The sequence below is a fragment of the Cucumis sativus genome, chromosome 2 (assembly GCF_000004075.3).
Source record: "Cucumis sativus cultivar 9930 chromosome 2, Cucumber_9930_V3, whole genome shotgun sequence".
Classification (NCBI taxonomy): domain Eukaryota; kingdom Viridiplantae; phylum Streptophyta; class Magnoliopsida; order Cucurbitales; family Cucurbitaceae; genus Cucumis; species Cucumis sativus.
In genome coordinates this window covers 17,302,965-17,324,755 of record NC_026656.2, presented here as the reverse complement: position 1 = coordinate 17,324,755, position 21,791 = coordinate 17,302,965, and the positions used below count along the sequence as shown (strand labels likewise).

At 35.8% G+C, this 21,791-nt stretch overlaps 5 protein-coding genes across 8 annotated transcripts; 4 read left to right on the top strand and 1 right to left on the bottom strand.

Annotated features, from left to right (window-relative positions):
- The first annotated feature begins 311 nt into the window (after positions 1-311).
- On the top strand, positions 312-3,125 carry LOC101204853 (very-long-chain 3-oxoacyl-CoA reductase 1). The gene is made up of 3 exons (XM_004142908.3): positions 312-1,204; positions 1,321-1,390; positions 2,693-3,125. Exons 1-3 carry the CDS (start codon positions 567-569, stop codon positions 2,945-2,947), a joined length of 963 nt encoding a protein of 320 aa, XP_004142956.1. The 5' UTR covers positions 312-566; the 3' UTR covers positions 2,948-3,125.
- A 1,024-nt stretch (positions 3,126-4,149) lies between these two features.
- Positions 4,150-9,570, top strand: LOC101207835 (dentin sialophosphoprotein). Of its 3 annotated transcripts, none has more exons than XM_031880552.1 (6): positions 4,151-4,528; positions 5,248-5,315; positions 5,399-6,602; positions 6,769-8,595; positions 8,799-8,873; positions 9,184-9,321. In XM_031880552.1, exons 1-5 carry the CDS (start codon positions 4,396-4,398, stop codon positions 8,852-8,854), a joined length of 3,288 nt encoding a protein of 1,095 aa, XP_031736412.1. In that variant the 5' UTR covers positions 4,151-4,395; the 3' UTR covers positions 8,855-8,873; positions 9,184-9,321. The 3 variants fall into 3 exon arrangements, with proteins under 3 accessions (XP_031736413.1, XP_031736412.1, XP_011649505.1); XM_011651203.2 differs by having other exon boundaries at positions 4,153-4,528; positions 8,799-8,850; positions 9,184-9,570; XM_031880553.1 differs by lacking the exon at positions 8,799-8,873 and having other exon boundaries at positions 4,150-4,528; positions 9,184-9,570.
- Positions 9,571-9,751: 181 nt separating this feature from the next.
- LOC101205582 (photosystem II core complex proteins psbY, chloroplastic) lies at positions 9,752-10,617 on the bottom strand. Its single transcript, XM_004142911.3, has one exon. It carries the CDS (start codon positions 10,610-10,612, stop codon positions 9,851-9,853), a length of 762 nt encoding a protein of 253 aa, XP_004142959.3. The 5' UTR covers positions 10,613-10,617; the 3' UTR covers positions 9,752-9,850.
- Positions 10,618-11,444: 827 nt separating this feature from the next.
- On the top strand, positions 11,445-15,911 carry LOC101205346 (ALBINO3-like protein 1, chloroplastic). Of its 2 annotated transcripts, none has more exons than XM_031880554.1 (11): positions 11,445-12,115; positions 12,287-12,397; positions 12,496-12,570; positions 12,982-13,042; positions 13,463-13,536; positions 13,626-13,730; positions 14,039-14,146; positions 14,483-14,586; positions 14,715-14,933; positions 15,009-15,255; positions 15,412-15,554. In XM_031880554.1, the coding sequence occupies exons 1-11, from the start codon at positions 11,768-11,770 to the stop codon at positions 15,415-15,417; spliced, it is 1,458 nt and encodes a 485-aa protein (XP_031736414.1). In that variant the 5' UTR covers positions 11,445-11,767; the 3' UTR covers positions 15,418-15,554. The 2 variants fall into 2 exon arrangements, with proteins under 2 accessions (XP_031736414.1, XP_004142958.1); XM_004142910.3 differs by having other exon boundaries at positions 11,452-12,115; positions 15,505-15,911.
- Positions 15,912-19,590: 3,679 nt separating this feature from the next.
- LOC101208076 (probable pectate lyase 5) lies at positions 19,591-21,790 on the top strand. The gene is made up of 4 exons (XM_004143006.3): positions 19,591-19,847; positions 20,224-20,973; positions 21,084-21,222; positions 21,319-21,790. The coding sequence occupies exons 1-4, from the start codon at positions 19,711-19,713 to the stop codon at positions 21,538-21,540; spliced, it is 1,248 nt and encodes a 415-aa protein (XP_004143054.1). The 5' UTR covers positions 19,591-19,710; the 3' UTR covers positions 21,541-21,790.
- Position 21,791: the final 1 nt, after the last annotated feature.

Sequence of the window (21,791 nt, the reverse complement as noted above, 5' to 3'; positions counted from 1 at the left end):
ATTTTTTTTAAGAAATTAATTTCCTAACTTTCACCTACCTTTTTGGGAAATAAATAAGCATGGGTTTAGGGTTTCTTGGTAGCTTTCTTTTTCAAGCGTGGTTTGTTTTATAATACCAAATTCTGAATAGAATGAATGAAGTTTTAAAAAGGGAACAGTAAAAAGTAACAAATTTGATAAAATAACAAAAATTTCTGATTGTATGAATAATAAAGAGTGATATGGTTGGATAGATAATTAGTTTTGTAAAATCCAAAATTCTTAATTTAAAATAAAATAATTCTTAGTTTTGGAATAGCATAGGTTAATGTATAAAAATGTAAAACTTTCCATTTTTTCATTTTAAGTTTGCAGTTCTCAACTAAAAGCTGGAAACGCAAAACCCCCGATTGAAAGTGGTGAGATTTTTAATTGGCCGGTTTGCTCATCTACTTCAGCAACCCATCATCCCTTTCCATAAATGTAACCCAACCTCCATTTTCTTCTCCTTCATCTTCCTTTCCATTTCCTCACAGACCTTCCTTTTAATCTCACATTTCTACTCCCGAATTTCCCCCAATCCAAATATGCAGCTCAGTTGTGTTGAACATCTTAAATCTCAGCCCATCTGGGTTTTCTTTCTTTTAGCATTGGGTTCTCTCTCAGCTCTCAAATTCATACTAATCATTCTCAATTGGATCTATGTCAATTTCCTCCGACCCTCAAAGAATCTCAAGAAATACGGTTCATGGGCACTCGTCACTGGACCCACTGATGGTATCGGAAAGAGTTTCGCTTTTCAATTGGCTCGTAAAGGGCTAAATCTCGTTTTGGTGGGTCGGAACCCTGAGAAACTCAAAGATGTTTCTGATTCTATTGTTGCTAAGTACGGTAGTATCCAGATTAAGAGCGTTGTCGTTGATTTCTCCGGTGATCTTTCAGAGGGGATTAAGAGAATCACTGAAGCGATTGAAGGTTTGGATGTTGGGGTTTTGATTAATAACGTTGGGGTTTCGTATCCGTATGGAAGGTTTTTTCATGAAGTGGATGAGGAGCTTCTGAATAACTTAATTAAGGTCAATGTTGAAGGCACCACTAAGGTGACTCATGCTGTTTTGCCTGGAATGTTGAAGAGGAAGAGAGGTGCCATTGTTAATATTGGTTCTGGTGCTGCCATTGTTATTCCTTCAGATCCCCTGTATACTGTTTATGCTGCCACCAAATCGTAAGACCCCTTTTATTCATTTCTTCGTTTTACTGATATTTTGTATCTTTGTTTCACTATAGCTCATGTATATTTCCTCTTTCTGGAAGAATGATCAACGTTGCAATAATTTTCAGGTACATCGATCAATTCTCGAGATGCTTGTATGTGGAGTACAAGAAGAGTGGAATTGATGTGCAATGTCAGGTAATATCTCTTGTTGTTGGTTTCTGGGTCAGATCTGTTGTCAAAATAATCTAGTGCAAGTTCAACCGGTTAAAACATATAACCCCTCGACTAAGTGATTTGAAGTTCGAATCGACCTCGTTGACATGTCCCGAAAGTTGTTGAACTAAAAGAAAGGAAGAAAAGGTTGTTTTGTTCAAATAACCTTTAGTGTGAGCTTGACATGACCTGATGTTATAAAAGGTCTCTAACTTATTAAAACTGCTTTTCTAACTTGTTATCCTATTTGGTTGAGATTTAAGAATACGTTTGGAAGATTAGAAAGAGAGAAAAAAATGTTTAAATTAAATTCTTTTAACTTTGTTAGTTTTGAATTCTTGGCTTACAACACTTAATTAGTGTTGTTGCTAATAGTGTTAAGTTAGGAAAGTAGTTCACTTTAAGAAAATTTTCTCACAAGATATACCAGACATACTTCTGAAATTTTAAAAACACTTTGTCCTGCTATTAGAAGAAGCACATATTGTGTGGTTCTTTTCCAATGGGCTTACTGAAAAAGTGTCCTAAACACTATTCTAAATGATCATCCGAACTCACTTGGTCGATGGTTCAAAACAATGGTGAAACAAGGCCGTCTTTCTTTTGCTTATCAGTCTGTAACTCCGTATCAATGGTGAAAGCCAGTTTTTTAACATCTATCTTGTAGTTGTTGGATGACTTCTTCTGTGTCTCTATCTATATTCTATAGTTTTGCAAAGCTCTAAAATGGTTATAAAAGTTGCAGAAACATATTAAAAACTTCCCAAAGTATCAATTCGATGAAAGTATTCTCATTTGCATTTAAAGAATGCAAAACATCCTAGTGTCTTTATGAAACTTGGAAGAAAAACAGCACTCGAACTGATTTTTTTTGTTGAAATTTTGGGTTTTGAAAGATTTATTCAATTGCTCTACAAGACTTGATTTTTGTTGAAAATAGCAAGTCTCAAGAGATTGTATTTAACTCTTTGTTAGAATTAGTGGGTAAATTTACCAGTAAACATAGCAATAAATATATAAGCTTAGTATTCAATTTAGCTCGTCAATTTGTAGCCCAATGAAAGTAGACAGGTTTATCCTCTCACAGAGGATGATTTCTAAGTCATTCGTACCTTAATTCAGTCCACACAAGTTTATGATACGTGAAATCCTAGTAGCTTTATTCTGCAGATGATAGATTTGTCTTATCTCAAGTTTTGTTTATTATTAGAGTGGCTTTTAAACCACAAAAGGAAAATATGAAAAATCTGTCAAGCCCTTCATTTGACGAACTTGGTTGCGCAGGTTCCGCTATATGTTGCTACCAAAATGGCGTCAATTCGAAGATCATCCTTCTTCGTTCCCTCAACCAATGGATATGCAGCAGCAGGTCTACGCTGGATCGGTTACGAACCGCGCTGCACACCGTATTGGCCCCACCAACTTTTATGGGGTTTGGTGTCCTTGTTGCCGGAGTCCGTTGTCGATGGTTGGCGCCTGAACTTTTGTCTTGGCATCAGAAAGAGAGGACAGCTGAAAGACTCCAGGAAAAAAGAGTAGGAAAATTAAAGATACGTAGTTCCAATTTGCAGAGAAGAATAACATTTCTCCTTAGTGTCAGCTACTTTTTTGAAATTTGGAACAACACAAGCGTCTAGATTTGTATGTTTTCAGTTTGATTGTTCTTTGATGACGTTCCAATATATTTTTTTTCATTTTATATCAGCCTTTTTTCATATTTTCTCTTGAGAATGGAAGAATGCTGGGCAATTATGTGCTCAAATTTTCCATTTTAGATCAGCTAAATTGAGACGTAGTCTCAAACGACTAAAATCAACTGGGTCATGAGAAGAAGAAAATCGAACTCCATCCAACTTCTTGACCGTCGCTCATTTCAAGGCAGAGAAGCCCGTAATCAAGTTATGGGGATTGTCTTTTGCACGCCTCCAAAGTTCGTATGTTAATCTAATCCATGAATGAACTTCAACTCCCCCAGCCAGACTCTTACTTGTTGCACTCTTCTTCTCTCTGAGTATATGTGACAATTACCGATGTGAAATTAAAGTTCACATCCTATAAACATTGAAAACTTTGCTTAAAAAATAGAAGAAAAAGAAATATAAATAAGTAAATCAAAAATTCTATAAACGGAATAGTTTGAAATTTAACCATTAGATGCAAAATAATTAAATATACAACAACATTCTAAAAAAATTCCAAATATAGTTAAATTTGTCAACATTTTAAAGAAATACAAATTTGTCAAATTTTATTAATGATAGAAGTTTATCATCAATTGATTATGTTGCAAAATATATAGGTCTATCAATTATAATTTTGCTATATTTACAAAAAAATTTAAATAGTTATATTCTTAATTATTATTTTTGTAATGGTACAGTTATAATTAGGGAAATTGCAATAAATGACTATTTTAGCAATAATAATTAAGGATATAGCAACATCTTAAAAAAATTGCAAATATAGAAAAACTATCACTGATAGATTTGTCATATGAGTGATGACCAATATTTACAATATAGTCTATCAGTGATAGACTTACATCATCGATAAAATTTGAATTTTTTTTTAAAATTGTGGTATATGCTTGATTAATCTAAATTTGCAATAATTACCCATTATCAAGATTCAAATTGGGTTGAATTCGTTTCGGCCCATATAAAATATAAAGCTTACTAAGCCAAGTTGGGCCGTCGGAAAAGTTTGGTACCAAAACTGTTTGCTTCCTGCAGGCAGCAACTTTCGCGCTTCGTATGCGAGGGGTGGCTTGTACTTGTACGTTGTGCCGGCAATCAGTTTCTCTCAAACTTTTCTTTCTTGCTTCCACACATTTTCTCGCCGCTTCATTGCGGCTCTCCTCTTGGGTTTTGCTTCACTGATTCTGTTCTAGTTTTAACCTGCGGCAGAGGAGGATTGGACATCAACCTTTAGATTTTAGAAGAACGCTTCATCGTTTTTCCCTTCCAGTTTATCATTGATTGAATACAATGACGATACCGGATTATCCCACTTGTTTCGTCGAAGCTGCGGCGTCTAACAATACTGTTTTTGTCGATACTAGTCTTGGCACTCACTTGGCGATGGCCGTCTCTGACGGTGATACTGTCTTCGATGTTAAAGGTAAACTTCTGCTATCTCCGCCTGTGTACTGTTGTAGAGCTTATCACTGAATTCATCAGAGGTTAATTGATTTTGGGGTGAAGCTGATGCACGAGCGTAGTAATTAATTTGAATGAGTAGAAAGTTTTTGGGTTACGAAGATTTTGGTGTTTTGAAACTTCTGTTTTAGAAGCATGGGAACTATGTTTTCGCGTCTGACCGTTGCGAGCTTATATTTTCTTACTTTGGTTAATGGAGTTTATTTCTGTGTCTGACTCTATCATTCTGTGTCAACAGTTCTATACTAATTCTTCTTCTCTAGTGTTTTTCCTATTTTCTAAGTTCAAAGTGAAATTAAGTCGAAATTCTAGCTGTCTTTGTTATCATTCTTGTTTTGAAAAGTTCGTTGTTTAATTATTAAGTTGTTTGATAACCGTTAGTTTTCGGTTTATGGCTTTTGAAAATTAATTTTTTAAATAATATTTCTTCCACTATATGATTCTTTCTTTTGTTGTCTGTGTAGATTTTTTAAATCTAAACTAAGTTTGAAAACTTAGTAAAATGGTTTGAAAATCTTTGTTTTCAAAACTCAGCTATGAATTCAAATATTTCCTAGAAAAGATAAAATCCACTATAAAGAAATGATGAACCACCGTAGTTAACAAATGGGCCTGAATGTTACGATGGTTTTTAGTTATACCTTTACATTTGAACGGATACCTTGATGCTTTTGCTTGCAGAAAAGATAGAGAAGGAACATCCACTGTGTTTTCCTCATCTCGGGGCCATAAAAATTCATGCAATTAAGGTGCTTAATTATTTCTCTGTATGCCTGGCAAAATCAGTTATATATATCTCTTTTATTTACAACTACGGGATATAAACTGACAGGTTACGCGCAGAGGGTACTTCTATCACCTTTCTGATTCCATGTATTTGAAAAGTGCATTTGTTGGCTACGACGACAGTTGGTTTCTTTCTATTGATGCTTCTACTGTTGATGGTCACTCAACTGACCCTAATACTGGCAGTGTTGCTAGAAATAATCATAGTGGACATCTACCTAATTATGATGCTCAAAAATTGAAAGACATTGTGGCTCAACAATATGTCAATGAAGAAGCCCCTGATTCATGTCATTCTAGTAAAAGAGATTTAATGATCGAGAAGGCAGAAGTTACTCATTCTGTCAAAAATCGCAGCAAACATCAATCGAGCAGGACAATGAATGACTGTGAAGGCTTCAATGAAAAATTGGAATCTCTGCCGGCTGTGAAGCAGAATCATAGAAGTAAGAAAAGCAAAACAATATTGATTAATGAACACAAATTTGCTAATCATACTAGTGATGATAATGATCAAAATCCACTGCAGCAAGTCGTTGGATCTAATGAAAAATCCAAGGAATATGCACATAATGAAGTTTCCGATCATCCAATGATGGAAAGCAAATCCAATGTAGATGAACATGGTCAGATTTCATCTTCTGATACAGGCAATGTATCTGAATCTGAAAATGAAAGGAAGCGAAAGTATAATTTACCCGATGAAGCTGAAATTTCTGGCAAAAATGATAAATCCAAATATCTGATTGACAATACTGCATTCAAAGTAGCTGCACAGGCTGAGTCCATCGTGGAAAAAATCCACAAGACTGAAATGACAATTAGAGTAATGAATGGGGTGGAAGGAAACAGGGATCTGGTTTCTGAATCTAGGAATGCGACATCTACATCTAAGGTTACTTCCGAATACTTGCCAGATGAGAAACAAACTCCACAAGTTGTCATAGGTAGTTTGTCTACTGAACCTTACGCTCATTTGCTCAAGTCTGCTTCAAGTGGTGTGAAGAAGAGGAAAAAGAAAAGCAAATCTGAGTTGTCAGGTTGTCCAAATCAGGTTGTTGATTTGATTTCATCTAGAGTAGGGGATCAACAGGATGCAAGTCGAGAATCTGATATAGCAACTGTCCCCAGTCGAGATGTTGAGGAGAAATCAATTCCCGACCTCCTCGAAACATCTACAAGGGAAGTGCAGTATGAATCTATCGATAAAACTGCAGAAAGTTACGCACCGCCCCTGGTTGGAGAGTCCCGTAAGTTTCTCTTCAAACATTTTTTAGCATAATTTGTATTTCCATGTGGTTTGTATGTCTTCCTAGAAAAATGTAGTTGTGTGTTAAATGAAAGATCATGTTTACAGCTTCATGAACTAGTCCAACAAATGTTGGGTTCTGATATTGATTCATATTCTTCTTGTAGATGGTGATAAGAACAACATTGAACTTCCTAATGTCCAAAGTATAATGGATGCATCTGATAAACCGGTGTTAGGAGGAATGGTAGGTTCAGAGGATCTTGCCTCTAAAAGCAAGGACCCCACTGATCTCCAGAAAAGTATTGGTACATCCGAGGATGCCAATAATGTACAAAGGAATCATCTTACGCACAAAACTGAAAAGTTTGTTGCAGTTCTAGAGGAAAGAGATTCCCTGCAGATTGCTGATGCAAAAGCCTCAATGGTAGAGAACTGCCACTCATCAAGCTGGGATGGTACCAATGCTGACACTAACTCTAAAGCTATGGAAATTTCTAAATTAGTTCATTTAAAGGGAACTGCTGAAAAGACCAAGCATGGTAAGAAAAAGAAGATTAAAAAGTCTAGGGAGTCAGCAGAAGAAAGGCAGATTAATTTAGTCACAGCAGGTGCTAGAGATTCCGCACAAGACATTTCAACTGAGATGCAAAGTTGTACTTTAGGTGATAATTCCTGTAGTAAAGCTGAGATTGGAGAAAGGAACGTTTCTCTAATGAAAGGAGAAAACACAACTAATACTTCTATATTGCCTGATGTGAGGAACATAGATTTAGATAAACCAAATACAAGTAAGGTGGAACCTTTGCTGCAAATCAACAAAACTCAAGCTGTAGCAAAAGACATGGATGGGCAGGTGAGAAAGAAAACTAAGAAGAGACCTGTGGCATCAATGAAAAGTACACCTGACCTTCAGGCAGAAAGTATCGGTAATGAGGATTCATTCTCTTCAAAGAGAAATGACAGGGAAGTAAAACCTGTGTCTATAGCGGCAAAGAAAACTAAGTTTTCAAAATCTAATTTCAGAAATGAGATTGAAGAAGAAGAAAATTTGGACTCTACGCGGTTTTCAGAGGTTGAAATCAGTCCCAGTTATTGCAAGAAATCTAAGACCGTTAGGTCCTCCCTAAATCCATCTCACATTTCTGAAGGCTATGAAGATAGGTATGTAGAAGCAAATAGATTTAGCAACACCACTGAAGATTGTAATACTGGTAAGGTCGATGATGTTGAAGTCCCTTCTGAAAGCAATAAAGTTGGCATCGAGGAAAATGCTGACAGATTCCAACACGAGTCTGTTAAATTGCAGGTTGACAATTTGAGTAGAGAGAAAAGTGTGAATACTTTGCTCAAAGCTAAAAGAAAAAAGAAGGATCCAAGTGCCTGCTCTTCTGCGGCCTCCTTAAGCATGCAGAACGCACAGAAGTCAGATGAAAACACGGAGAATGAGGGACATTGCCTAACTAGCAACTCTAGCGCTCTTCAACTTCGTGGATCTTCGTCAAAGGATAAATGTGATGCAATGCTTCATGTTGACAATAAGTTAAAGAAAATTTCAAGAGGTGGGGTAAAATCCCTGCCTTCTAATGAGCCTAAACAGAAAACTTCTGACTCTAATCAAGCAGATGGGGTGAGGGGAAAAGTTGTTGATTCTTCTCGAGACAGTACTGAGATATACAGTGAAACTTCTTCTTTACCAAAAACAAAACCAAAGATGAAAAAGTCGGCAAATATGGTTTACCATGATCAAAAGCGCAAGGGGCATCAATCTACCGGTATTGGTCGTCCTGAGGGTGGACGAAAATCTTCTCAGACTGGAAAGAAAGATGTTACTCAATCGCAGCGAAGGAACGTGTTGCTTACTTCAGGAGGCATATTTAAGGATGCTAGCAGCGATAGTTCTGAGGATGAAGCAGGAATTGTTGATTCAGATGCCAGTACCAAATCTCCAGATAATTCACAAATATCCGACTTCTCAGATGGTGAAAGCAATGGTAACATCAATTCATCATCATGCCACTCCAAGATTATATTGTATTGCATTTCTGTCGTTCTTGCTGCTTTTTAGATAACCGGACAAGTCTATCAAACCTTTGGGCTTCTTGTCTTTCATTCTTTTTCCCTCTCTCGTTGTTTTATGCAATCATGTTATTGGCTTCTTATTTCTAATATTCTGCTTTTGAACGACTTTTTCCAGAATCTGTTGACTTGGAAAGAACAAACATTCGTAGAAGTAGGAGAAAGAACGAGTAAGTTAATGATAAAAATGACGGTACTTGTCTTTCCCGATTGATGATATCTTAAATATGATATTAGCATCTGTTTGCATACATTTAGTGTTCTCACTTGTACAGATGCTAAAATGGAAATTATGAATGCCAATTGCTTCTTCCTCATTTCAATATGTTTTGTTTGTAATTTTGGTTCCAATATATTCAGTTTCCCCTCGTTTTTTCTTGTCGACTTCCAACAAAAGAAAAAAAAAAAGGTTTTCTTTCAGAGTTTCTATGTAGTGCAATATTTTTGCCTTTTATAGTATAGTTTATATTCTGCACCTGTAACCGTTTGGTGATCTTGTACAGCCCTTCAAGCCCTGAGAATTTGACCCTTGACACGATCCTTCGAAGTTCAAGTAGATATAAGAAGGCAAAGATGACAGCCTCCCAATTACAACAAGATGATACTGAAAGCCAGCCTGTTGATTTTGTTCCAGACAGTCAGACTAATACTTAGTTCGTTATTGTCATGTACCTCCTCCAGGACCAATATTCCAGATTGCATCGTCAAACGTTATTGTGCTTGTCTAAATTTGTTAATGGGAATTGTCACGATATCAGATAAATTTGGAAGGAAATGAAATCCTTGGGCATCTTTTGGATGCTTGCATGATATTTCATGCTGGGCTGTTTTGTAGTAAGCACGAATCTTATTTTGAAGTTAAGGATCAGTTGAACTATAGTTTACGAAAACTTCCTTTAGAATTTTTTAACGTTAAGTTGTGTTAGAGGTTAGACCTATTACGTACAGCATGATATTTAATGAAGTTGAAAATGTTAAGTAGTTAGCTCTCTCTCTGGTAGCCAACACGAAGATGAAAGAGACTCCAACTTCGTAGACATAGACATGGAAAGATACAGCCAGTGGCTCCGATGACAGAAGAAATAATAATTGCTATTAAAAATAGATTCATTGACATAATCTGCAATTACAGGTGATTTGTTTGCTATCACATTTCTCAAAAAATTGGAATCACTCGGACCTCATCCTGTTGAGCTGATTCAAAGCCGGCTGTAGAATGTTGTACAACACCCAGAGAATGGCGGGTGCTACGACAAACAGAAGAAGCTGGCCCCTGCTATCACTTGAAGAAGCATCGGCAATCATGGCAATCTCGCTGGCCGAAGCATCAGGTGCGTACATAAACCCTGATGCAGTCAATCCACCTAATCCTAACCCAATTATCACACCCTTGTCACTGCGCATTCTGTTGATCTGGTTGAGTGCTGGCTGTAATATGTTGAACAGAACCCATGCTACGGCCGGAATAAGAGGTAGCAGAAGGGCTAAACCACGGTTGTCACCGTCTGCTGCTATCTCTGCAATTTGTTGGGCTGCAAATGCAGGATCCGATGATCCCAAGGTTGCAAAGACAGCTCCGGCGATGGCGGTGCTGGAGAGGAAGGTTGATAAGTTGGAATTTTGATTAGATTTTGATGAGATTAGGCCTTTTGGAAGGTTTTGGAGAGAGAGAAGGGAGATAGGTTTGGGGATTATCTTTTGGGTGTTGTGGGTTTTGGTGGAGTTGATGCTTGTGCACTTGACACTGAGCACCGCCATTGTAGCCATGGTTGCTGCCATTGAAGTTGACTTGCTTGTTACGGTTGAACTAAGCTCTGGGCTTTGGCAGGTAGAGGAGAGATGCAGAATGAAGTAGAAAAGGTTGGGTTTTGGCAAAACAATGTTAGGAGTGATGAGATGAGGAGATGAAAGACACAGGTAAAGCCAAGTCATGGAAATGCCAACCAATAAAATTGTGCTGAGTGGATTCTCTCCTTATCCATGGGTGAGATTGTGAGTCATAGATTTCCTATTTCCTACCCCACTTTAGTTTTCTTATCACTTGAATAAGTTCCTTTTTTCAAAAAAAAAAAAAATTGTCCCAACTTCTAAAAGAACATCAACAATCAAGATATTTGAACCTAGAGAAAGTAATATTTGACATTTGATCTACAAAGGGTAAGAGATTTAAACCGTAATCTCACAAGTGGAACTAAGTTGCGCATAATTTAATTAGTTGTCATTAATTTTGAAACATTTTTAATTACCCATTTTAATTGATTAGAAGATGTATGGTTTGAAATCTCCCACGATGGTTTATTATTCTACAAAATTCTCATCATATGAGTGTCATCCCTCGTGGCATTTTGTTGGCTTGCTGATTAATCAACTAGCAGCACTCCCTTAAACAATAGTTTTACATAAATTAATAGATAAATGAAATTTAAGAAACCACTTAAATAGTTACTTACAATAGCCTTTTACTCCAGTAAATGTAACCACAAACATGACATATGGTATAACATGTACAGTAACGGCAAGTTTAGAAAGCCACTATAAATAAAAGCCTTTTCCAAAGCAAAGACAAAACAAACATAATGAGAAATAATGGAATATCCAAATCTATATGTATGAATTATTGGCAGAAAATCTTGTAAGTTTCATGAGTTCATCAATTTCTCATTGCAATCTTGGGTGTTTGATCCAACGGCGATGAATGGGACTTTAAAAATCACTTCACCGTCCTAAACTTTCCAACCTTATGGCAGCCCTCCACGTTTTGCCTAGCGCCATTAATCACGCGATAAATACATTAAAAGGGGGAGAAGAAAACTTGCCCAAAACGAACTCTGGTTTCGATTTTCACTGTACATACTTGAAATTTTTACCAAACAAGCAACTAAGGCTATCAATTTCATGAACCCCACTGGAAAATGTTCAGCTTTCATCGCTGAAATCCTCCATTCATTGTTCAATTGAGCTGTTGCTCTAATGGGACCTCCGCAAATTCACTGCTTTTCTTCTTGAAGTTTAACCCATAACCCCATAAACCCCTTTCTCTTCCTTTTTCAATTTGGAGCTTTATTTCTTTTTGTTTACTCCATAAAAATGGCTTCCATTTCACCTTACCGCCCAAACTTTGTGTTCTCTTCATTTCCTAGTCGTGTTCCCAACTCAAATCCTCTATTTCATGGAGTCCAATTCCGAGGCTTATCCCATCATAAGCCTTTCCTTCGCGGTTCTCTTGCTGTGGCGAGATTTGGGTTTAAACCCGAGTTCTTGCCTGACCCGGATAACGCCGAGGGCTTTGTTAGAGATTTGTTTGGCAAAGCTGAGAGCTTTCTTTACACGATTGCCGACGCCGCCGTGTCTGCTTCGCCGGATAATGTTACTACCGTCAAGCAGACGGATGATTGGTTTACGGGGATTACCAATTATATGGAGAGCGTCCTTAAAGTATGTTGTGTTTAGCTAATTATCACGTATGAATATTCATTGTTGATTTTTATTTTCCTTGGAACTGGAAAGCATGGAGAGAAAAGTGACCTCGTTTTTGGGTTAGATTCACATAAAGTTGTTGAAACGCTATTGAACTTATATTTTAATCTTGTTGAATTTTTGTTGCAGATTCTTAAGGATGGACTTTCTACTTTACATGTTCCTTATGCCTATGGCTTTGCCATTATACTTCTTACAGTTCTTGTTAAGGCTGCTACGTTTCCTTTGACAAAGAAGCAGGTTCTTTTGCCGAATCAGTAATGTGGAGTTTAGGTGAATATTTGTCATTAATTCGTTTAGCATGTCTAATAACTTCTTGACTCTCTTGGTGAACTCAGGTAGAATCTGCAATGGCGATGCGTTCTTTGCAACCCCAAGTGAAGGCTGTTCAACAACGCTATGCTGGGGATCAGGTTGAAACTTCTATCTTGCTGTATAGGATGTATCTCTGGAATGTCAGGGAGGGAGTTCACTCATAATAGCTATTTTTAGTACCAATGTACTATGCTTACCGTAAGCTAGAATTGTCTTCTGGAATTGTGGCATCATGATTATGATAGTTCGTAATCAATTGTGTTGTAACCTACCTAATCGGAAAAATAATTTTTACCAGGCATCTTATGGTCATGAGAGAGTGGTAGGACACTTCTAAAAATATCTCCCTTTTAACAGCAGCAATCTTTTTTTTACAATGATTGGGACAGGGGATTTGAACCGTGGCTACCAGTACACTGGGAAATCAGTTTAACATCAGGAATTTAAGTACTATTGAATTAAAATATCTACAATTTATGATCAAATTGGACTTGTTAATCTGTCTGCAGGAGAGGATTCAACTTGAGACTGCTCGACTGTACAAATTAGCAGGCATAAACCCACTAGCAGGTATTCAAATTGTGCCTGTTTTTAGAGCAGTAGTTACTCTGAAATGATTAGTAGTTAGACACAGCCTCCTTGTTCTTGCATTTGTGTGGATTTATTTTGCTCATGCTTGCAGCTCGCTTCTTGTTACACAAATAAGATTTTTCTCATTGGGTCCTTCACACAGTTAATGCTGATATGCCCATGGAAGTGATGCAAAGCTACTAAGAAATCTAGATATTAGTTTCAACTCGTGCATCAATTACTTTTTGGATTTTGCCTAAAAACGTATTCAAGTTTATATGTCAATATAGTTATTTATACAAGTCTGTCATTTAAAGACTAAAACTCTTCTGAGGGTTGCAATATTTTAATTCAACGTAGTTATTTGTATAAACTTGTCAATCTTGATATCTCACATGTCACCGTTGTTATGGGTTTCAGGATGCCTACCCACGTTGGCAACAATTCCTGTATGGATTGGACTATACAGAGCTCTTTCAAATGTGGCCAATGAGGTGCTATATTATTACCTTCGAATTTTTTTGGAGTTTTTGATTTCTCACTAATCTATATCCCTAATTTGATTTGATTGCCTAAATTTTAGGGTCTCCTCACGGAAGGTTTTTTCTGGATACCCTCTCTGGCTGGTCCAACTACGATTGCCTCCCGACAAAATGGGAGTGGTATTTCTTGGCTCTTTCCATTTGTTGTAAGTACTTTAATCACATGGCATTCTGTCTTGTAAAAGTAATTTTTCCTGGTAGGAGTACCAAAAACCATTTTGTTGGAATTTTGTTCCTGGTTATGTCCTTGGTAGCAATCTTAGATACTTGTAGAACGTCATTAATGAATTTATGAGTTTTCAGCTACACTGCCTGATGCTGGTTTACATGATTTCTCTTTCATCTTGAGTGCAATTCTTGATGTGTGAGAGATGTTTGATCAAGGAGGATGAGTAATGACTAATACTTGATATGTGCCAATTCTTATATTATGGTTGCATTGACTACTGAGCAGGATGGTCATCCTCCACTTGGGTGGTCAGATACCTTTGCGTATCTTGTTTTGCCTGTGTTGCTGGTCGTTTCGCAGTACATCTCTGTTCAAATTATGCAATCGTCGCAGGTCAGTAATTTTCTCAATATTTGTTGACGTGTCACTGTCTACCTAGGCATTTATGTTAATTCTCAAATCTTCTTAGATCACACCATAATCCTCTTTCAGAATATTTAACATTAAAAACAATCGAATAAGAAATTCAACTAATTTTTAATGGTGACGATCAGTTTTCTTTTACGGCCAGTATTACTGTATCAAATCTGCAGCTGTAACTCCCATGAATTCTTCCTGTTTTTAATCTCTAATGCCTAAGGTCATTATATCACAGTTAACTTCAGTCTTAAGGAAAATCTATAGATTCATTTTGGGTTATCTAATGTATCTTACATTCGTGACATCCAGAATAATGATCCGAGCATGAAGAGTTCTCAAGCCATAACGCAGTTCCTACTGTTAATGATTGGATATTTTGCACTTTCAGTTCCTTCTGGTCTAAGTCTTTATTGGTAAGCAATTTTTCTAATCAGAACCAGCCATAGACAAAACCGTTTTGTCATTTCTGGTTCTACTAGTTTTACTGTAGTCTCCTTGAGAATTTTGGCATCTCTTATATCTCTCAGATGTTGTAACTCAGGCTTACCAATAACATCTTGAGCACAGCTCAGCAAGCATGGCTTCAAAAGGCAGGTGGCGCAAAAACCCTGGACAAACAGTTCATTGATGAAATCATGAAACAAGAAGAAAAACAAGTCCGAGTCCAGAGTGAAGCGCCCAAGTTAAACTCAATATCAAGTAGCACCGTAGCTCGTCAAGAGGAGAAGCCGACAGCAGAAGGGCTAAAGCCTGGTGAAAGGTTAGAACTTAGAAGTCATTTCTTACCAAAAACAGGTTAGAACTTCGTGGTTTTTAATGTGTTGATCATTTTCAGATTTAAACGGTTAAAGGAGCAAGAGGCTAGGTTAAGACAGCAAAGAGAGGAAGAAGAAAGGAAAGCGGAAGAGTCTGCCAAGGCTGAATCTCTGACTGTAAATGACGGCGACAAGAGCGCAACTGTTGGAGTTGTTGTCAATGGTAGTCTTTCCAGGCAGGATGTAAAGGAGGATCAGAACTCCATACCCACGACTACTATGCAAAGAGTCGATGTGGATAGTGAGCCAAGTGCAACTCAGGGAGAGGTAAATCTCTAGCTTTGCATTTCTTTCCTTGTAAGATATCAATTGTACAATGAGACCGTCAAGATGGGGGTTGTCTTGGATCTACATGCTCCTAATAACCATTAGATATAAATATGTTGTATTTCTACAGTTTTTCTCATACATCTAACAATGCAGAACTGACAAAACAATGTGGCGAGCTCATCAAATAATTTCTCCAATTGTAATTGTTTGAAATTCTATCAGTAAATGCCAAACACACATTTTCAGGGAGTGCTCGAGACATACACTAGGGTGGCCAAGGATGCCAAACTAAACGGAGAAGAACAAAGAGAGTAACTGGTTGATGGAAGATAGAGATAGTGTTGTTTCGATTATAGAAGCCAGCAGGATAGTTCACATGGTTGATATGGCACTAAAGCCAATTGTTTTGCATAGCTCGATACCGTGAAAAATTCCATCGGAGGTATCACGAATACTGAAGTTGAACTTTCTCCTGGTGGTCGCTTCAGTCTTAAGAGTTTCACTCATCCATGATAGATTAGGGTGCGGGATCTGGATTTTTGGCATACTTTTAAATGTAATCTGTAATCTGTACAATATAGCCGGGTACTTGGATTTTTTCTTAGATCTTAATCACAATAAAATAAGAAATTACTATTTATTGGTTTTCCTCACTTTGAGTCGAGGATTGGAAGCCTGGATTTTAAGATTTGTAACATGTATCATGAAAGCTACTAACGACCTTTTGTTCTTAGTTTAGCTACCTAATTATCAGTCGTTGATATTAGTAATGAAACTGAATCCAACCATGACTTCTTTACCAGGAGAGCCCAGGAACCAATAACATAGTGGGCTTAGCCTTCGTCTATAGGGCGGGTGAGCAGACAAATGGGCCAATAGGTATTGCTGTTTGATTCAGGGGAGCAGTAGAATTAGTTTGCTACCTCAGTTTCTATAACGACAAGAAAAATCTCTACTTTGTAATCATTTATTATGTATTTTTTCATATATATATATATACAAATCTAAAAAATGATTGAATATGTATTATTTTATGTTAAACATAAATAAATAAATAAAAGAATTGCTGTGATCCCCAAGAAACAAAAGCAAACTCTGCATGAAAAGAGAGAGAGAGAGAGAGAGAGCCACGTGATAATAATGGAAGTTGGACTTTTTGGTCCATTTCGATAAGGTGGGAAAATTAAAGTTTATATTATAAAATATAAAGATATACTTTTTAAATATTTCTCCTTTTCTTTTCTTTTCCTTTTCCTTTTAACTTATTTTGAAATTTGATTTATCATTCTATTTCTTATTTCTCACATCTTTCCAAGCACATGATTCAATCATTAACACATTCTTTTTTAACTTTTTTTCTTTACATATTATTATCATTAAAGAAATTCTGGCATTTTCTTCATCACTTGCCTCTTCCACATCTCATTAAATGCAAATTTTCATCCATTGGTTAATTCCTAATTTGTTTCTTTTTTCTTTTTAATTAGCAAACTTATGAAGTAGAGGTATAACGATGGAGCACATGCAATAACTACATTGCATTTCTCAATCCTTTACCATTTCTTATTAATTTATTTGTTCTTGTTGATGTTAGTAAACTTCCCAATAAAGATACAATAATTCTTGTTTCCAACTTCTCATTTTCTTAATAAAATACACACATTCTCTAATTTATTTTGTTTTAAGTTTTATAAATTTGGTATTCATATAATATTGAAGTAAAAGATATAAATTAAAGTTAAGATATGTTTTCAAAATAACAATGAAAATACATAAGATGGTTTTTTTGTTGCTCTACTTTAAAATATTTTTTTAATAGGTAGTTGAAAATATAAAAATCATTCTCCTCTAGTTTTAAATTATGAGAGTTGCAAGTTAACTTATGGGAAGCAAAAAAATAAGATTTGTATATTAGGTGATTAATTAATTATAGAAGTCAAATTAGAATATTATTTGTTGAATATAAAGAATGGATATGTATATGTTGAAGTGGAAATTAGTTTATAATATGGTCAAATAATTGGTTCATTTAATTTAAACCTACACTTAAAAATAATATGTACATTATTATTCTAATCAAGTGAGGCTTTTTTTTATTATTGAAATTTGTTATATATATATATATATATATATTGTCATATTATAAATCAACCTATTGATTAAGAGAGAGAGAGATAAAAAAAAAGTTTAAATTGTAGTTAACAAATTAAAAGAGGAAGTTAAGAAGAGATTAGGAGTGTGGGGGGGAAATGATAATGAAGGTAAGTCCCACTGACCACTACCATAAGGAATTTATGATTCATCATTGATTTAAATTGGATCCACATGGCCTCTCTCTCTCAATATTCCCATGTGAATGTTTTGGAATATTCTTTTTCAACTATCTCACTTCTCTCTTTCTTTTTATTTTGTCTTAATTAACCCTTACAATTTAACATACAATACTAATCTACCTAGAAACAATATTTTAAAGGTGTATGTGCTCAGTTTTTTAATAACAACATATTCCTAAATTACTCGTATTTGAATGATCATGTGTTTAATTGTTTGAACATTTCACTTCTAGATAAGTGAAATATTTAAAAAGAAGAAGGCCAATTAAGAGAGCATTTGGGATTTGGTATTAAGCATTGAGATGAGGGCATGTGAACCAAAATTAGGAGTGTTTCCCTACCCCTTCTAGATGCCATGTGGGGAGGAGAGAAGATCAGTCAATATTATTTTGTACTTTGACTTCATTCTTATATATATTTAAACTAAATAACTTTCAATACATTTTTCTAATAAATCAAATTCTCTTCTAATTAAATGTATTTAAACACAAAGAGATCAAATATGAAAACAAATCAATGATTTAATATGTATGGAAAAGAATAAAAAAGAGAGAGAGAGAGGATATACGTTGTTGATTAGGGCAATTATCTGCGGTGCCCTACAGCTATGATAAATGCGATATCAATAATGCACATTGGGGTTTGCTTCATAAGCCTCAATGAGCGCAGCCCTCCATATTCCACTCTCTTTTTTTCCCTCTTCTTTTTAATAATTAATTAAATCACAATCTATAATACGCTATAAAGTCTAATTAAAAATGGACTCATATATCAATATTAGAATTAAGATATGAATGTAGTAAGGAAGGCGTCGGTGGAAATTATAAAGAATGTTTTTGGAATAATAATATGATGAGTATGAAAAGGGATATTTGGATTGAAATTATAATGTAAAGCCAAGTTGGGATAATTGAAGTTCCCGGAACCCAAGCAGGAGTTTAAGGCCCTAATCCACACGCAATATTGTGTTCGTACTACCAAACTATAATTAATTAAAACCTACGTTTTTAATTAATTATAGTTTAGTTTTTGCATGTATTGATTATATACTTAATTGTAGTATCTTATCCACGTCTGGGTTTATAATAATTCTGAGTTTATAGTGTTTGGTTTTGGGTGAGAATGAGAAATAATGATGGAATGGAATCTGAGAGCTTACATCATTGATGAGAACAAAATGTGAATTCAAAAGGTCAAAGCATCGGATGGCTGAGATTTAACAAAAGGGCACATGGGAGAACGTGGCTTTCAAACAATAAACATGACCACGTCACCTTCTTGACGGATTGTACGAACCTCCCATGTGGCATTTCATCTTTTCTTTTTCTTTTTTTTTTTCTTTCTTTCTTTTAAATCAGATCCAATTAACAAAATTATTCAAACCAAATGGTTAATAATCAAAATGTACGTTGTTGTTTACATAATATTATTTAATCACTTTAGAGGATGAATTTGTGATTTATGGGATGAATTTAAAAGAGGAAAGGAAAAAACAAAGAAGAGATAATTTGGATTTGGATTTATAGAGGGAGGATGATGACGCCGACATCCATTTTGAAATTTTTTGGAAAGTGTCGGCAGATTTTGCAGTAACTTTCTTTCTTGCAAGAGAGTCTATCTTGGATATCATGAGGTTAAAGAAACACTTAAATTTAAGTTGAGTTAAGTATATAATTTGTAGATTTTATACTATGATTATTTCTCTAATCACTGCATTAATATTAATATGCTTGTTAATTGCATAGTCCCAAAACAAAAGAAAAGCTAAACACACATTAGTTATTGAGAAATGAGTAATTCAAATTGACTTTGGTAGAGAAGGCCAAAGTTAACGGCCAACTACTTTGTGCCCAACTGAAATCATGGATCAATGTGACCTTAGATTTTGGGGGGGGGTTTCTTTTAAAAAAACAATCTTTTGCATTTTTATTTTAATTATATAAAAAATAATAATAATAAACTAGACATCAATTGTGAAGGTTTATAAAAACCAGCATTCTTTAAGCCTTTTCTACACCATCACCAAACTCTCCCAAATCTCAATCAATCCTTTTCTCTGCTAATATTCACACAAGAAAGAAAGAAAGAAAGAAAGAAAGAAAGAAAGAGAGAGAGAGCTATGGAAAATTCCAATTCTGTTGTGATTATGATGAGTATAAAGTTATTAGTATTGAGTATTGTTATGCTCCAAATGAGCTCCATGTCATCGTCTTCTCCAGTCCCCGATCCTGATTTAGTCGCCCAAGAAGTTCTTACGTAAGTCCACCCCACATCAATTTTATTACTTCTTCTACATTTATAATTAATTCACATTGTAGTTACTTTTTTTTTCTTTTTAACTACTTTTTCAAAATTATATTTCGTTAATATTGAATGACAGTAAAATTGTACCTTTTGTTTTCCTAACAAATATATTCAAATGTTAAATAAGTAAAGTTTAGAGAATTTGTTCATTTCACAATCAAGTTTATTTATCTCAATTTCTTACTATAATTTGAAAGAGATGTATAAAAATGTAGTTTTTGAACTTAATTTTCAAAAACTAAAAATTGAAAAGCTACCTTTGGATAGTCAAGATTTTAGGCCTAAATTTGTGTTGGATGTTTATGTTTTATGGGTGATGGATTTGCAGGAGCATCAACAATGCAACAATAACAAGAAGGAATTTGGGGTTCCTATCCTGTAAAACTGGCAACCCGATAGACGACTGCTGGCGTTGCGATGCCAATTGGGAAAAGAACCGAAAGAAGCTAGCCGACTGCGCCATTGGGTTTGGAAAACGAGCCATCGGCGGCAAAAACGGCAAATACTACATCGTGACTGACCCATCCGACAATGACGTGGTGAACCCAAAACCGGGCACACTCCGGCACGCCGTAATCCAAAAAGAACCCTTATGGATCACCTTCAAGCGCGACATGGTCATCAAATTAAAAGCAGAGCTTCTGATGAACTCTTTCAAAACCATCGACGGGCGTGGCGTCTCCGTCCACATCGCCGGAGGGCCTTGCATTACCATTCAATTTGTGACCAACATTATAATCCACGGCATTAACATTCACGATTGCAAGCAAGGTGGGAACACTTACGTGAGAGACTCGCCGGAGCATTACGGTTGGAGGACGGTGTCAGACGGGGATGGGATATCTATATTTGGAGGAAGCCATGTTTGGATTGACCATTGCTCTTTGTCGAATTGCCGAGATGGGTTGATTGATGCGATTCATGGATCGACGGCTATTACTGTTTCAAACAATTACATGACTCATCATAACAAAGTTATGCTTTTAGGACACAGTGATTCCTATACTCAAGATAAGAACATGCAAGTCACCATTGCTTTTAACCATTTCGGTGAAGGCCTTGTTCAAAGAATGCCACGGTAAGTTCTATTTTTATAATCAAAGTTTGAGAATGTAAGGGTAGCTATACTTTGTTGAGAAGTCAACAAGTCCTCTAAATCAATTTGACATTTTTTGTATTGATGGACAGGTGTCGCCACGGATATTTCCATGTGGTAAATAATGACTATACTCATTGGATAATGTATGCCATTGGTGGAAGTGCATCTCCTACTATCAATAGCCAAGGAAATAGATACCTTGCTCCTAATAACCAAAATAGCAAAGAGGTGAGAGAATTGAATCAATTAAGTTAAGAAGTTATCGTTTCCATTCAAATAGGTTATATTTGTTAAATTAACTTAAGTTGGTGGTTGGCCTTTTAGGTGACAAAACGAGAGGATACACCCCAAAGCAGGTGGAAGAATTGGAATTGGAGATCAGATGGAGATTTGATGTTGAATGGAGCATTCTTCGTAAGGTCCGGGGCTGGAGCATCGTCTAGCTATGCAAGAGCATCCAGCTTGAGTGCTAAGTCCTCCTCGCTAATCAATTCGATCACGGCAGGAGCTGGAGTGTTGAAATGTCGAAAAGGGTCTCGATGCTAGTCCAACCACTGTTGGTGATATATATACATATTATGAACCAATATGACATTATATTAAAAGATAAATCAGCAAGGAGAGATTTGAGAATCTTCTTGTATAGTATAATTTTAATTTGATTGGTCACAACTAAAAGGCTTTAAGAAAAAGTCATATTTCAGAGTGAGTGACCCAACATTTGTAATTCCGTCTAATTACAATATTAAGATAAATATTATTATGCAAAAAGAAACTTTGTACTCTCTTTTCAAAAC

Coding starts and splice junctions, on each gene's coding strand:
- LOC101204853 (XM_004142908.3), top strand. CDS start 567: ATGCAGCTCAGTTGTGTTGAACATCTTAAATCTCAGCCCATCTGGGTT. Junction 1,205..1,320: donor GTTTATGCTGCCACCAAATC/GTAAGACCCCTT, acceptor AATAATTTTCAG/GTACATCGATCAATTCTCGA. Junction 1,391..2,692: donor GAATTGATGTGCAATGTCAG/GTAATATCTCTT, acceptor TTGGTTGCGCAG/GTTCCGCTATATGTTGCTAC.
- LOC101207835 (XM_011651203.2), top strand. CDS start 4,396: ATGACGATACCGGATTATCCCACTTGTTTCGTCGAAGCTGCGGCGTCT. Junction 6,603..6,768: donor GCCCCTGGTTGGAGAGTCCC/GTAAGTTTCTCT, acceptor TTCTTCTTGTAG/ATGGTGATAAGAACAACATT. Junction 8,596..8,798: donor CTCAGATGGTGAAAGCAATG/GTAACATCAATT, acceptor GACTTTTTCCAG/AATCTGTTGACTTGGAAAGA.
- LOC101208076 (XM_004143006.3), top strand. CDS start 19,711: ATGGAAAATTCCAATTCTGTTGTGATTATGATGAGTATAAAGTTATTA. Junction 19,848..20,223: donor GTCGCCCAAGAAGTTCTTAC/GTAAGTCCACCC, acceptor ATGGATTTGCAG/GAGCATCAACAATGCAACAA. Junction 20,974..21,083: donor CTTGTTCAAAGAATGCCACG/GTAAGTTCTATT, acceptor ATTGATGGACAG/GTGTCGCCACGGATATTTCC.
- LOC101205346 (XM_004142910.3), top strand. CDS start 11,768: ATGGCTTCCATTTCACCTTACCGCCCAAACTTTGTGTTCTCTTCATTT. Junction 14,147..14,482: donor AAATTATGCAATCGTCGCAG/GTCAGTAATTTT, acceptor CGTGACATCCAG/AATAATGATCCGAGCATGAA. Junction 14,934..15,008: donor GGGCTAAAGCCTGGTGAAAG/GTTAGAACTTAG, acceptor GATCATTTTCAG/ATTTAAACGGTTAAAGGAGC.
- LOC101205582 (XM_004142911.3), bottom strand. CDS start 10,612: ATGACTTGGCTTTACCTGTGTCTTTCATCTCCTCATCTCATCACTCCT.